Genomic DNA, 15,187 nt, shown 5'->3' with positions numbered 1-15,187 from the left:
GTAGAAGGAGTCGCGGAAGAAGACGCATCTCCTGGTTAAACAATTTGAGAGCTTTGTTTAACTGCACTTCTGCTGATCTCTTTAGATCAGCGGTATCGAAAGTGCGAATTGCCATGATGGTTGCCAACCTTCTTAGAGGAGATAGCACATGAAGAAAAAGAAGAATCATCTATTTAGTTTTATTAACGTTGAATTTTCATACTGATCATCTAAAAATTTCAAACAACAAAGGAAGAAGAGGGAAGAATGAAATAAAGATATAAAACTCCAGTATTTGGTTAAATAATTAATGACAAAATGACAATATACCAGCTTCTCACACATATGGTTATCTTAAGAAAGAAGCCAGCACTTGGAAGAAGAACAACTAATCACCGTCAAACTAATCAATGTCTAAGAGTAAAAAATGAACTATGAATCTGTATATCCCTCATCCATTAATTAAATGTATATATCCCCGTCATATAATATGCATGTGGAGTCCTAATAAAGACTAAAATAAACGATAAGAAACATCTATCAATATAATATATGTCTTTAGGGGGTAGGCGCAAAATTTCGGCTCAAATGCTTTTAAAATGCATTTTTTTTCGAATTCTAAGAAAACTAATAAGTATTTTTGAAATTTTTTAACAAAGAATGAAATATTACGGTATTACCGAGGTCTGAAAGTCCCTGAAAACTTCTATAATATTTATTTTAATATTTATAGGGGTGAAAAGAAAAGAGAAAATTTAGTGTGATTTCTAATTTCAAATGTCTGCTTTACAAAAAAATGTTGTTTATTATAAGGGACTTTCGGCCCTCGGTAATAATGTAATCTTTCATTCCGCACTTAAATTTTTCAAAAATGCTTATTAGTTTCATCAGGATTCGAAAAATTCGAATAATTCCATTTAAAAAACATTTGAGCCGAAATTTTGCGCCTGCGACCTTAAGGGTTTTTAGTGGTAATATTTAAAATGTATATTTATGTAAAATAACACTATTTTTTAGTAGTTTTAGTCTTCCTAGCATGTTATGTATGTTAACTAAGGTTTGTGTTTTTAATAAGAAACTGTTTACTGTTTGTGTTTATAATAACAATACTGTAAATATTGCAAATTGTCTTACATGTCACATCTTTAGCAATATTATATATACCTATCGGAATGTGGTGATGGTGTTAGAGCACTAAGACCTGAATTTAGTTCTCCTAGAACTTATTTCTTCTAGATATAGACTCTTTCTAGATATAGTTTCTCTGAGAGCATTTATATACATGATCTAAATATACATGGGCTAAAAAATCACCCCTAGACTGAAAATAGAAGTGAAGTTTGTGATACACTTTAATCCAGCACGACACTGCATGTACAAATTACCCAATTAAATAATAAAATTAATAAATTTGAGTAAGACAAAATAAATATAACAAAAAATACATAATATCCCAGTGGTGTGTTGGTATAACTTGGTCTATAACTAAAAGTAGGAATATTACGCTCATATGTGTTTTCCTTGATGCTTTACAGAATAGAGGATTGGACCTTAAAGAAGATGATGCGAATCTACAGAAAAATAAGAAAAATAATCTGCATAAAACGTGAGGCATGTTATAGTGCTGATAAGAATGAAAAAAGTAAAGAAAGTACTTACTTCAAAAGATGTGTCAGTCTCAGAACACAAGAAACATGCAATCAAAGAGGCAGAACCAATCATTTTACGAGCAGAAGTAGAGAAGGCTCTCAGCCAAACAAGAAACAAAGAAAACAGGAATAGATGGCATACCAGCGAATACTTGCTTGAGAAAGCAATGGGCAAAGGCATATATTTAATACTAGATTATGTGCAACATGGTATGGATCGCAGACTAACCTTATTCCTCATGGAAGCAAAATCCTGCTATATGATAGAAATTTCATGATAAAAACTCAGAGAAAGGTAAAGTACACGGAATGTATTCAAATGCAATCAAAACAAAAAAGAGAACTAGATAGGGGTGCTACGCCAGGGAAATAAGGCAAAATTATACCATGTTCGGGACACTTGAGCAACCAGGTTGCAAATGGGTTTTTGGGTACTATATACCTAATACATTATAAATACAAAAATGCCCGTCACAGTTCGGACTAGAATTTTAGTTACACATGAGAACACATAAGGGACAAAAATGGCAGTTTTTTCGTTTAAATTGCTACAAGTAAAAATAGGGAAACTAAATATCTTATTTATAAAATTTTTCCTTTAGCAGATGAGCCAAGGTTTAAAACAGCAGTTTTTAAATTTTGGTCCGATCATTTGTTGCTTCGGAAATTGCAAAATAAAACTAAAATTTTGAAAATAAAAAATTTGCTATAACTTTTCCGAAGATGACCTTAAGACTTTCATGTTGCATGAAAAGTTGAGTCAAACAGTACTTATAATGTACAAAAATTTTTAAGACGATTTGTCAATTAGTTTAAATTTTATTCAATTTGTTTATCCCAAAGAGCATTTTTTTCGCAATATTATTGTTCAGAAAATAATAACGATATAGCAATTCTGTGGAAACCTCATGACAGAAAAATATTCATATTTTCAATGTATGTATTTAAAAAAATCATTAAAAAGTCATTTTTATCACTCCGAAAACATTTTCAAAAAGCAGAGTTATTTTTGGCTTATAAACAATTTGAATAACTTTGTTAATTTTGAATGTAGGTAAAACTACAATGTGATTTACACGAAATGGTATTATTACACGAATTTAAAAAAAAAACTTCCTGCCTAAGTTAATTATGGTCAAAGTTAGCCAACTTTTTTATTTAATTGACGGCTACTTTGTTTATAAAAACTAAGCAACCTAACTAGCGCAATTTTGAAGTTGAAGGTTTATAGTTTATGTGTAAAAGTTTGAGTAAACTTCGAACCTCAGCAGAGTGGTTAATAAAGCTTTAAAAATGACGTCCTAATGAAATCGATTCGTGGTCGGAGGAGGGGAATTATTAAAATCCGTGGACTTAAAAAATGAAACTGATTCCTCAAACACATGCTGTGATTAATATCTCCAGAGCTTGTTGATGGATTTTGATCATAATTTTTTAAATTTGTATATACTCGTAGTCTGATAGAGTAAGTTATGTACACATATCCCCACCTAACATTACAAAATGTTAGGGGGAACCCCCCTTATCACTCAGGGATATGAAAAATAGATTACGACCGATTCTAAGACCTTCCGAATATACATACATATATAATTTCATAAAAATCGGTCAAGCGGTCTCGGAGGAGTATGGCAACTAACACTGTGACAGGAGAATTTTATATAGATGTAAATATATAAATGGCTATTAACAATCAGGGGTTAGTGATAGAAGAGTGAAAATTAAGGGTTGTATGTATTTTTTAATTCTACATCATATAAAATTAGGGTAGACAATTTTGTCCGAAAAAATAAAAAAAAATGTCAGGGGGCAACCCCCTTATAACTTTTGGCTATGAAAAATAGTAGTTTCGGAGTAGTATGGTAACTAACACTGTTACAGGAGAATTTTATGTATATAGAAGTAACTGTGAATTAAATAATAAAAGAAGCTAACTTTGACCCTAAATAACCTGGGCATTTGTTTTTGTTTTGAAAATTCGTGTAGAAATACCAGCTTTTGAAATTTCAAAGTAGATTTACTCTACAGTCAATATTAACAAAGCTATTCAAATTGTTTATAAGACAAAAATGACTCTACTTTAGTAAAATGTTTTCGGAGTGAAAAAAAAAAACGACTTTGTAATGATTTTTTTTTCAATACTTTGAAACTATAACTATTCTTCTTTTATGTGGTTTCCACACAATTGCTATATCATTATTATTTTCTGAACAATAACATTGCCAAAAAAAGCTCTTTGGGATAAACAAATTGAATAAAATTTAGACTAACTGACGAATCGCCCTAAAATTTTGTGTGCATTATATGGAGTATTTGAGTCAACTTTTCATGCAATATAAAAGTCTTAAGATCATTTTCGCAAAAGTTGCAGCAATTTTTTTATTTTCGAAATTTTAGTTTTATTTTGCAATTTCCGAAGCAACAAATGATCCGAACAAAATTCAAAAAGTATCATTTTAAACCTTGGATCATCTACTAAAAGAACAATATTATAGATAAGATATTTGATTATCCTATTTTTACCTGTAGCGATTTAAACGAAAGAATTGCCATTTCTGGCCCTTATTAGTTATTAACTAAATTTCTCGTCCGAACTCTGACGGGCATTTTTGTATTTATAATGTATTAGGTATATAGTACCCAAAAAAACCCATTTGCAACCTGGCTGCTCAAGTGTCTCGACAAAAACCTTATTTCTCTGGACGGTGCATACTGTCACCATTATTATACAAATACCCAGCTGAACTCTCAAAAAAATCGATAGAAGTAAAATGTAAGCTGATGAAAATAAAAGAGAGTTAATATTTCTTTCCGCTACTACTCTCTTACCAACCTTAGGCTACCAACTACTATCCTCTTACGAACATTTCACCCATTTGGGATCTTCAGGGAGGCCTTGGTCTGCTCTGAATTGTAGCAAGTCTTACTAAGCAAAATCATATAAAATATTTTTTAAATGGGTTTACAAAAGTGTTCTTCGCGCATTCTGGACAAAACATAAAATCAACTAACGCTGACTATGGAGCTATTGATAGTAGAAGGAATAAAGGTAGAAGGCTAAAGACTAAGAAGATCTCTAACACTTTAGACAGACCATATGAAGCTCTGGTAAGGAAATCCCTACATGCAGCCGTACCTCTGGCATAAGATTGCAACCAATTGAGAGAGCAGCAACAATATTTAGAATGTCACCACCGCGCCCTAGCAAGGGCTCAAGGACTGAGGAAAATGAGGATCATAGGAAATATCGTGGCTCATTGGAAGACGGACACATCTATAGACGTATATATTTACCGCACATCGGTAAATATAGTCTGCGTAATAATACCAATTCGAATGGACACCGAGCAAGCCATCAAAGAACATGATAGTAGGAAACACATGTTTTCTACACAAAAAAAATACATATGGGAACTTTTACCTCGCCTGATGGATTAACGAACAACCAAATTGATCATGTGATCATAGATGCTAGACACTTCTCAAACTTGATGGATGTCCGGACCTATCGAGGCGCCAATATTGATTCAGATCACTTTCTAGTTGGCACAAGAATTCGAGCTAGAATCTCAAACGCGAAGAAGGAGAGAAGTACCAAAACAACGCACCTTAATATTGAAAATCCGCAAACGGTAGAAAGGTTTCAAAACTATATCGAAACTAACTACATAATTAATGAGAATCTAACAATCAGCGAACAATGGGAAATGTGTAAAAGCAATATTAAAGACGCAGCAAATAATATTCTAGGGCCAGAAAAACCACCATCACGCAATGACTCGTTCAATGCTGAGTGTGAGGACATTACAAGAAGAAAGAACGATGCATATAAACAGATGCAGCAAAGAAGAACCCGAGAAAAACAACAAAAATATAAAGGCCTTAGAAGAGAAGAGAAGTGCATTCATAGAAGAAAAAAGAGAATTTTAAGAAAATAGAATACTGGAAGAACTTGTGGCATTTAAACAGGAAAATCAAACAAGAAAATTCTATAAAACTCTGAATAATGCAAGAAAGGCATTCAAACCAAGGCTAAGACTATGTAAAGATAGGGAGGGGCACATACTTAATACAAAAGAAAAAATATTGAAAAGGTGGGTGGAACACTATAAAGAACTACTTACCATCGAAGTTGCTTACAAAATATTTTCGAGTATCTTATATGGTCGCCTAAATGCACATTCAGAGGAGCTTCTTGGAGAATATCAAAGTGGTTTTAGGCCTGGTCGATCAACAACAGACCAGGTCTTTATGCTAAGGCAAATACTGGAAAAAACCAATGAATTCAATATCGACACATGCCATCTTTTCGTAGATTTTAAATCGGCCTATGATAGGGTCCTAAGAAATAAATTGTATGAAGCCATGGATGAATTCCACATCCCTGATAAACTGATAAGATTGGTTAAGGCTACAATGCGTAAAGTCGTTTGCAAAGTCGAAATACAGGGAGAACAATCACAGGCGTTGGAAACGAAGGCGACAGGGAAATGTGCTGGCGTGTCTCCTCTTCAACATAGCTCTGAAAAAGGCGGTCAGAGATGCCCGAATAGACAACAGAGGCAATATTTTTAATAAATCATCTCAAATTTTGGCACATGCAGATGACGTGGACCTAGTTGCCCGCACAACACGCAAACTAGAAGAAATGTATACCACCTTCTCAAATGCCTCAAAAAATATGGGCCTGAAAGTAAACGATGAGAAAACTAAGATGATGGCATCAACACCCAACAATAGAGCCAGAAACATCGGTCACCAATTCTCTGTTGATAACTCTACCTTTGAAGTGGTGGACAAATTCACATACTTAGGCTCCCTGATCACCAAGGAGAACGTCATGACGGAAGAAATCAAGCGAAGAATAATCCTAGCGAACAAATGCTATTTTGGACATATGAGAAGCAGAAATTTAAGCTAAAAAACAAAAATAACCATATACAAAACTCTTATACAACCAGTGTTGATATATGGATCGGAGACATGGACCATCTCCAAGGCAGATGAAAACCTGCTTATATTTGAATAAAGGATCCTGAGATGAATATTCGGTGGCATCTGTGAAAATGGTATTTGGAGAAGGAGATACAACTACGAGGTATACCACAGATATAAACATATATATTTGGTGGTAAAGACGTAGTATCTCTTATAAGAATAGGAAGACTAAGATGAGCAGGACATCTAGCAAGATCACAGCATAACAACCCTCCTAGAAGAATCCTTATATCACAACCTGTGGGAAGTAGAAATAGGGGTAGGCCAAAACTATGATGGAAGGATGGTGTAGATGAGAATGGGAGAAAATAGGCGCAACAAACTGGCAATGGATAGGACTGACTGGCGTAATAGACTTGGGAAGGTCGAGGCTCTTTCATAGGGCTGTATTACCATTGATGATGATGATAAAGAATACAAGAGCATAAATGTACTTTCGTTGGTCTATTCATAACAACAGCAGCAAGAGATAAAATAGCTTTAATTGTTAAAATACTCCTAAAAGTAGAGGAAAAGTAGTGCCTGGAAAAAAAAGTAGTAATCAAAAAATAAAATTTAACGATCATTAATTTAACTAACATTAGCAGTAGTCTCCACGAAGATCTACTAAAATAATAATTAATAGATATAATAATTAATACTAAAAAACTAACCTAAGGATTACCAAAAACCTAATAAACAGGCATAAGATCCGTTGTGGAAGCTACATAGTTAACAGAATCAATGCGTTTCAATGTAACGTACCAGATGAGTGTTAGGATCTCGATCATCTATTACCTCACCATGAAATGCATAATGTTCTATTTACTAAGTGGATTCTGGTGTGTAGCTTTCGCAAAGAATCCTTTGACCGTTTATTACCCCCTTAACACATCCATCAAAACACTAACACGATAGCAAGAGACCCCTATGGGAATGTGACATGTGTGTTTAAATGTTTAGATATCTGTTGGGCATTCGTAGTTCGTTGCAATTACCCGCACTTTTAAAACCTCTGTTCCAGGATTATGGTGACAGTTTTCAAATCCTGCACGCGGGACGCGCGCTGCGCATCCTGCGTTTGGCCAAGCTGCTGTCGCTGGTACGCCTGCTCCGACTGTCCAGGCTCGTGCGATACGTCAGCCAATGGGAGGAAGTATACGTAAGTACAGAAATCGTTATTGCCTTAGTAGTTAATGCGCTATTAGGCTTTCACGCATTGTGAACAGTGACACACAGTTGAGATTCAGACAGTTATATAGCAATATCCTGTGACTTAACCCTTTCTGTCAATGAAAGTGAGAATGTGCATGTGTCAAGGATCCGTGTCACCCGCAATGTCTGAAGACTCGGCCTGACACGGATCCGGGCCATGCGCAGCGAAAGGGTTAAACACGAATTGAAAGACTTTATTTTAAAATTTTTGAAAATATTTACCCAAAAACTAAGTTTTATTGACTTTCAGTCATCAATAACGATATCTTTATTAGGCACAATATTGTCGTATTGTTGTCAATGCTAATTGGCAATAATTTAATAGAAAATATTATGAGAATGTAATTCTAATGAGTAATACAAAATAAAATATCTTAAACGTTCCATCAAAAAGCTATTTAACAACTTTTTAAAGTATTTGAGTAGGTACATAATAAAAATACACAATATAAATAAGTCACTACAATACTAGACGCTATAATTTTGCTGCCTACACGACCTCAAGAATACAGTTTCCCTAGATCTTCTGAAAAACGGTGAATTTTACGAAAACTGGCAACAGCGCTTTTCTTAAGAGCCTATGAGTTAGAGTGAGAGAAAAAATTACCTTTTTCCTAGATTGTAACGAAATTTTGAGAAAATTGTAGGTTCACCCACAGTGTTTTCGATAAACGATATAAAATTATACCCTCATGAATAACCTTATAACCTCTTGAATTGAGAAAAGAAGAATTTTTAGTTTCTATTTTTTTTCAGAGCAATTTTGCTTTAAAAAATTTGAAAAAATTCAAGAAGATGTATGTTTTGAATACAAAACAGCCTGATCTTTTTTGGATTTTTATATTAAAAATTGAGCCCAGGAACATTTTTGGAAATTTTCAAAAAAATTTTAGGTTATGATAATATAATTTGGCCAACTTTTAAATGGTATTTTTTGTGTATTTTTTGTCGTTCTTTTGAATGGCAGAGGCAGAATTTTTAATATGTGAGCGGAAAGAACGAAAAAATCGAAAAAAACCGTTTTTTGGCTGTCTCGAGATGCATCTCGGGACAGCCAATTTTAGGATTTAGGATCCTGACTACAACAACTGAAAAAAAACTAAAAGTGCGAAACAACCTGTATGACTGCAAAATTTCAAATCTTTATATATTTTGACAGCCGAAATATAGGGGTGTCTTCATCTTAAATGCGACACACTGTATATTATCAATTTGATAATTTATTACAACTAATATATTCGTATTTTTAATAGATTCAAACAAATTCAAACAAATAAATCTAATGATAGAGCGCCCGCCTACATTTATTTGTATAATTTAAATAATGATCAGTTTACATTAATATTATTTTCAAACAATTATATTATATTATCAATTTGATAATTTATTGCCACAAATATAGTCGTATTTTTAATAGATTCAAATAAATTCAAACAAATTAATATAATGATAGAGCGCCCGCCTACCGTTAGGAAACGAGTCTTCCGAGAGTGACCAAGTGCGAATTATCGTTAAGCCCTAGGAACTTGGAAATTATTTCAATGACATTATATTATTACACATTAATTGATTCAATACTTCAATGTAATCAATTTTAACTTTGTATGATAAAATTAGTGAATTAATCAGTTTTTTTAATGTATATTTTGAATCTATAAAAATAGTTGAAATAAATGATCAAATTGATAATATACAGTGTGTCGCATTTATGACGAAGACACCCCTATATTTCGGCTATCAAAATATATACAGATTTGAAATTTTGCACAGTCATACAGGTTTGATGAATCACATTTTTTAAGATTGTCAACTCAAATTTAAATTTGAAACGCGGCCTACTGCGAATCCACAAACAGGTTGAATTTTCGATATGCGATTCGATTTGCTTCGCGTTAGAGATATCGAAAAGTTATTTGGAAAAGTTGTTCCAAATATTATTATATCCCCACATACCAAATTGTATGACAAAATTTACATCACTTTTAGTTTTTTTTTTCAGTTGTTATAGTCAGGATCCTAAATCCTAAAATCGGCTCAAAAAACGGTTTTTTCGATTGTTTCGTCCCTTTCGCTCAGATATTAAAAATTCTGCCTCTGCCATTCAAAAGAACGACAAAAAATACACAAAAAAATACTATTTAAAAGTTGGCCAAATCATATTATCATTAACCTAAAAATGTTTTGAAAATTTCAAAAAATTTTTCCTGGGCTCAATTTTTAATATAGAAATCTGAAAAAAATCAGTTTTGTATTCAAAAGATACATCTTCTTGAATTTTTTCAGGTTTTTTGGAACAAAATTGTGCCCAAAAAAATTAAACCTAGAAATTCTTCTTTTCTCGATTCAAGACGTTCTAGGACCTCTGGGAAGCTAAAAATTTGCATAAGGGCATAATTTTATATCCTTTATCGAAAACACAAGTAACAGGTCTGATCTTGCATCTTATCCCGCTATTTATAGCCTTTAAATGGTTTTTATGCTCCAGTATGCGTTTTTATAGATTCTCTTCCTTTGTCCGATATCAGCTCTCTATTCGTCTTGGTAAGGTGCCGTGCATCGTGTATGGAGGAAACTGGGAAAGCCCATTGGGTGAATTAAAGGGCAAAAAAGAAGAAGAAGGAATAGGTGTTAATCTAGGACTCTCGAATTACCTTTTCAAGAGCAAGGTTAAATCAAAGGCAGGAAAGCCCATCACCCTGTCCTAGTCTGTTTTTGCAATGGAAGTGTCTTGAATGTTGGAAAACTAACACCTGCTTTTCCTTCATGGTCCTTCGAGTCGGATTTGAACCAGCAAACTATGAATATACGTTTGTATAATTAATAAATCGGTAAAGAAAATTGCATTGTTTAATTTTATACTCACAAGAGATGAAAAGATACAGAACCATCCCATTTCATCCCCCAGAAGAGACGACAGATACATAACTATCTTTATCTTTACATGCTATTATTCTGGCTCTGAATTCCTTTCTACAACTGTATCTATTGGCAGAATCTTCGTGAGTTTTTTCTGCTATGGTGGTTAACAATCTCATTTTTGCATTTTCTTTTTCCTTCTAAACGTTCTTTTTTCTTCTGGTCGAAGGTTTTCATAATCTTCCAGAGTTAATCTGGTTCCGCGCTGCTGGAGTCTCTTATATGCTTCATTTTTTGTTGGTTGATAAATCTATATTCTTCGTCGAACCAATCTTCGTTTCTTCTGGATTTGTTATATTTTAAAGCGCCTTTGGCTGCTGAGTATTTAGTCCAGTGTTCATCTATGCTTAAATTTTCTTCGATTTTTGATAAAGCTTCCCGTAAAATGTGTAAGTAGCTATCCCTAGCGGTTTCAGATTTTAGCACCTCAGTATTATATTTCATAGATTTTGTGATGCGGCCTTTGTTAGCGTTAGTATACTCAACATTCATTAGAAGAAAAACTATAGTCAGTGGCTTTAAAAATAACACACACAACTGAATTTATTTGATATGGTATATAAATTTTCCTGGCAGACTTTAATATCCAACATTTAATTTGAGCATATTTTCGTATATCATAAATTTTTTTAATTTCACCGAATATGAAGCTCCAATGGAACGTTTGAGATTAAATGCATCTGTGTTTTAATCCGCCAAGAAAAAAGACAATTTTTTGGATGAGAACGCAATACAAAACAATAAATAAAACATGCTGCATTCGTAAAATACTTAATTTAAACTCTAGTAAGGAATATGAATGTAACTGTATACTTTCTAGTAAAAGTCACAAGATATTGCTGTTATTTAATATTGTTACAAAGAAGTTCAAATTTATAGACATTTGAAATATCATTAAAATCTGTTTTGATTGGACTATTTGAGTCTAGTATTTTTGAGCTTCTTTTATCAGTCAATAAGGTAATAAAGTACATATATAATTTCATAAAACAACAACAGTTCTTTGGAAAATTGTAAACTGATGCCTAACGGTAATGATATTAAAATGGCACAAAGGAAGTTAACAATATATCACTGTTTGCATAAATTAGGATGTTGATGGTAAATCTTTACCTCTAGTCAACATCAATTAACTTTTTTTAATAGGCATTGTGAATTAGCTGGCTAATTAATTAAAACCGTTAAAGGATGAAATGTATATAGGAGTGAAAATACGAACAGTCAATTGGGACAACTCCAACAAAGATAATTTTACCAGGTATTCTTTTCTGCCTTCTTCCAGCCACTCTACCATTGCTGGGTCAATCTCATCAGCACCACAGGCCTTTTCTTGTTTATTTTTTTATACTTCTTTCATGTTTATCTCTTCAGGTTCTTGGACCTTTTTGTCCATTATTTCTTTGATTCACACTATGAAATTTCCCCAATTGTTTTTGTTTTCCATATGAATTTGACTGTCTGTCGTCACCCACTCTAATCTTCTTGTTTTTCCTTAGAATTTCCATTTTCAGTAGTAGCTACTCCTTACTCTTTTTCGCCACTCATTTCTGTCAATCAATTCTTCTTCATTTAAGTACTTTTTTAGTACTTCTAAATATTTTTCTTAGTTGGACCATGCTATTTGTGTGTTGAACAACCTCAGTTGGCAGCCGGACTTCTGAATCCTTTTTGGAACATGACTGCCTGTGATTTTTTTAAGTTGACTGCCATTTTCCATTGAATGCACCAATCTTCCAGCTGAGTCAGCCTATGGTGTAGGCATCTGCTCGCTAGGTTTGGCTTCACACATCTTCCTGCTATTGCTGTGTCATCCACATATATATTGAGCATGGTTTGCGGGGTGGATGGTGTGTTCGCGCTGTATATGGTATATAGAAATGGTGACAGTACTTCCCCCTGTGGCACTCCAGTCTCAATCATTCCGATTTTAGAGAGGACATATCGTCGGTGATGTGACAATAGGTACCTCCTATCTGCTTTTCCATGAATTTTGTAAGAGATATTTCAAACTTTTTTTAGGGTCACCTCCTGTTTTCATATGTAAATTTTGAGTAGTAAATAAATAGTTGAATTTACTACAAAACAAGTCAAAAATATCATATGAAAACAGGAGATGACCCTAAAAAAAGTTTGAAGGAGGTATTGTCACATCACCGACGATATCCTATCTGAACCGTGAACTTTCTGTTGGCTAGGTAGGACAAAAGAATGCACGTCATTGCCTTGCTGTATCCAAGTTAGCTTATTTTGTGAATAAGCCTTCACTGTCACACTTTGTCAAAGGCCTTACTGACGTCTAGGAATGCAGTAGCAGTGTTGAATCCCTATGTGATGTATTTGGTCAACATTAACATTTGTAGCTCGCTAGAGTGTTCAGTTCTGAAACCAAATTGCACTTCCGGTATCGTGCCTATTGTTTCAGACTCTCTTTTTACCTAGCTAGTATTAGCCTCTCTGCAACCTTGCTTATTGATTGATAATAGGCTGACTGGTCTATAGTTTTGAGGGAATGTTCAACTGTTTCCCGCTGTCCGAGGAATTATCACTGTTAATATGTTAGTGTAAAAGATCTGTCCACTAGATGAAGTCCAGTTATCTTCTTTTAACATCTTCTACATACATTTATTGATACCTATCATAGGTTGGTAATCTTTCTCAGAGCTGTTTCATCGATTTCGTTTACTGTAATCATCAACATCGGTAATTCCTTTTTATCCTCCCATTTTGAGATCATTTTCGTAACTTTTATTGCTTCGATGTTCTTTTCCCCAAAGCGTTTCGAATTTTGTTTGGGTCTGCATCTGCTTGCAATCCCCTTAATACTAATCTTTTAGTATTCTCGCCATCGATGTCGAAGGCAACCTACTCTATTTTGTGCCTTTCATTGTAATTTTCTAGCATTACCTACATGTTTCTGTAATCTTCTATCATTTTGGTCTACAGTCGAATGGAATTTTTGGCCATTTCGTTTTCAGTTATTATAGTTTTATTCATGGCTACCTACCTCGACAATTTCTTGGCTTCTAGTGACTATTTTGCGTACGATTCTTGCTGGTCTTCTTTCGAGCTTTTTGACATCTTTTGTTGATGGTGTGTGTCTCGTTTTCATCCTAATTGCGGGTGAAAAGTCTTCCTCCCTGCTTGTATGAATTTCCACCATTTGGAGCTCTCCTGTCCTTTGGGTTGTACTAAACCGAAATAACAACTGGAAACCAATCTTTCTTAAAACCGGACCTTATCTTGCTGGATGTTGCGCAGAACCACTAAAATATCTTGTGCTTTAGTCTTTTGAAGATACTACATACATATACATATAAGGATACCAAAACATTAAGTATGTTCTTAACTAAGTTAATCTTAAACCAAACAAAAACGGACTTACAAAGTTAATACAGTGTATCGGAACTACATTTGAAATGGTCGACCAATATAAAAGTTCGACACACATAAATTCTAGATTATCTACCTATCTCCTTTTAAAGCGAGCCGCGACCGGTTACTTTCACTCGTAAAAAGGAGACAAGTAGTTGAACAACATTTTATACATGCCGATCTTTAGGTTGCTATGATTTATGTGTGTTTAACTTTTATATTGGTCGACTATTTCAAATGTAGTCCAGATACACTGTATTAACTAAGTATGTTTCATTTTTATTTGGCTTATTCGGTATATTATTCGGAGATCCCAGGCCTATTTTCCCCATTTACTGCTAACAAGCTAATTTTTCGTGAGTAGCTTCATTTTCACGAGACGCCCAACTTTTTTCCTTACAGCAGTTTCCGTATGTGGTAGATAACAAACATAGCAGGGATGTTCCAGTCGGGTTAGACAAATAACAGGCCTAACCTTGCATGCCGGGCTGCCCCAAATTTTATTTTGCTAATCTTTAGGGAGGGTCAATAGTAGTGTAATTTTAAAATCTCGACTGAATTTTGCCGTTGCGTTAGCAATTTTAATTTTAAACGGGAACCGTTTTTACTCAATATCTCTGCCATTTCAACTTCTCGACAAAAAGTATGACAACTAAAATTGTTGAAGATGTGATTTTCTATAATTTCTTTCATTACAATTTTTTCGTGTGGTCGATATTTTCAGTTATGGGGAAAATAATAACTGTCATTATTTTCCCCCATACCTCTGAAAATGTCGACCGCACGAAAAAAATTGTAATGAAAAAAATTATAGATGATCACATTTTCAACAATTTTATTGTCATACTTTTTACCGAGAAGTTGAAAATGACGGAGATACTAAGCAAAAACGGTTTAAAATCAAAATGACGGCTAACGCAACGGCAGAATTCAGTCGAGGTTTTAAATTTACGCTACTATTGACCCTCCCTAAAAATTAGAAAAATAAAATTTGGGGCACCTCAGCATGCAAGGTTAGGCCTGTTATTCGTCTAACCCGACTAGACTATCCCCACTGGCGGATCCAGGGGGGTGTCACG

General features: G+C 34.0%; 1 protein-coding gene across 2 annotated transcripts in view; it reads left to right on the top strand.

Annotated features, from left to right (window-relative positions):
- Window positions 1-15,187, top strand: part of LOC114325370 (potassium/sodium hyperpolarization-activated cyclic nucleotide-gated channel 2) — a 571,529-nt gene that overhangs the window by 333,484 nt on the left and 222,858 nt on the right. For both annotated transcript variants that reach the window (XM_050653526.1, XM_050653525.1), the window contains exon 5: window positions 7,630-7,767. In XM_050653526.1, coding sequence (XP_050509483.1) covers window positions 7,630-7,767 — 138 coding nt within the window. The remainder of the gene's footprint in view (window positions 1-7,629; window positions 7,768-15,187) is intronic.

Source organism: Diabrotica virgifera, chromosome 6 (assembly GCF_917563875.1).
Source record: "Diabrotica virgifera virgifera chromosome 6, PGI_DIABVI_V3a".
NCBI classification, from domain to species: domain Eukaryota; kingdom Metazoa; phylum Arthropoda; class Insecta; order Coleoptera; family Chrysomelidae; genus Diabrotica; species Diabrotica virgifera.
The sequence above is the reverse complement of the archived record's forward strand: the minus strand, read 5'-3'. Positions and strand labels throughout refer to the sequence as shown.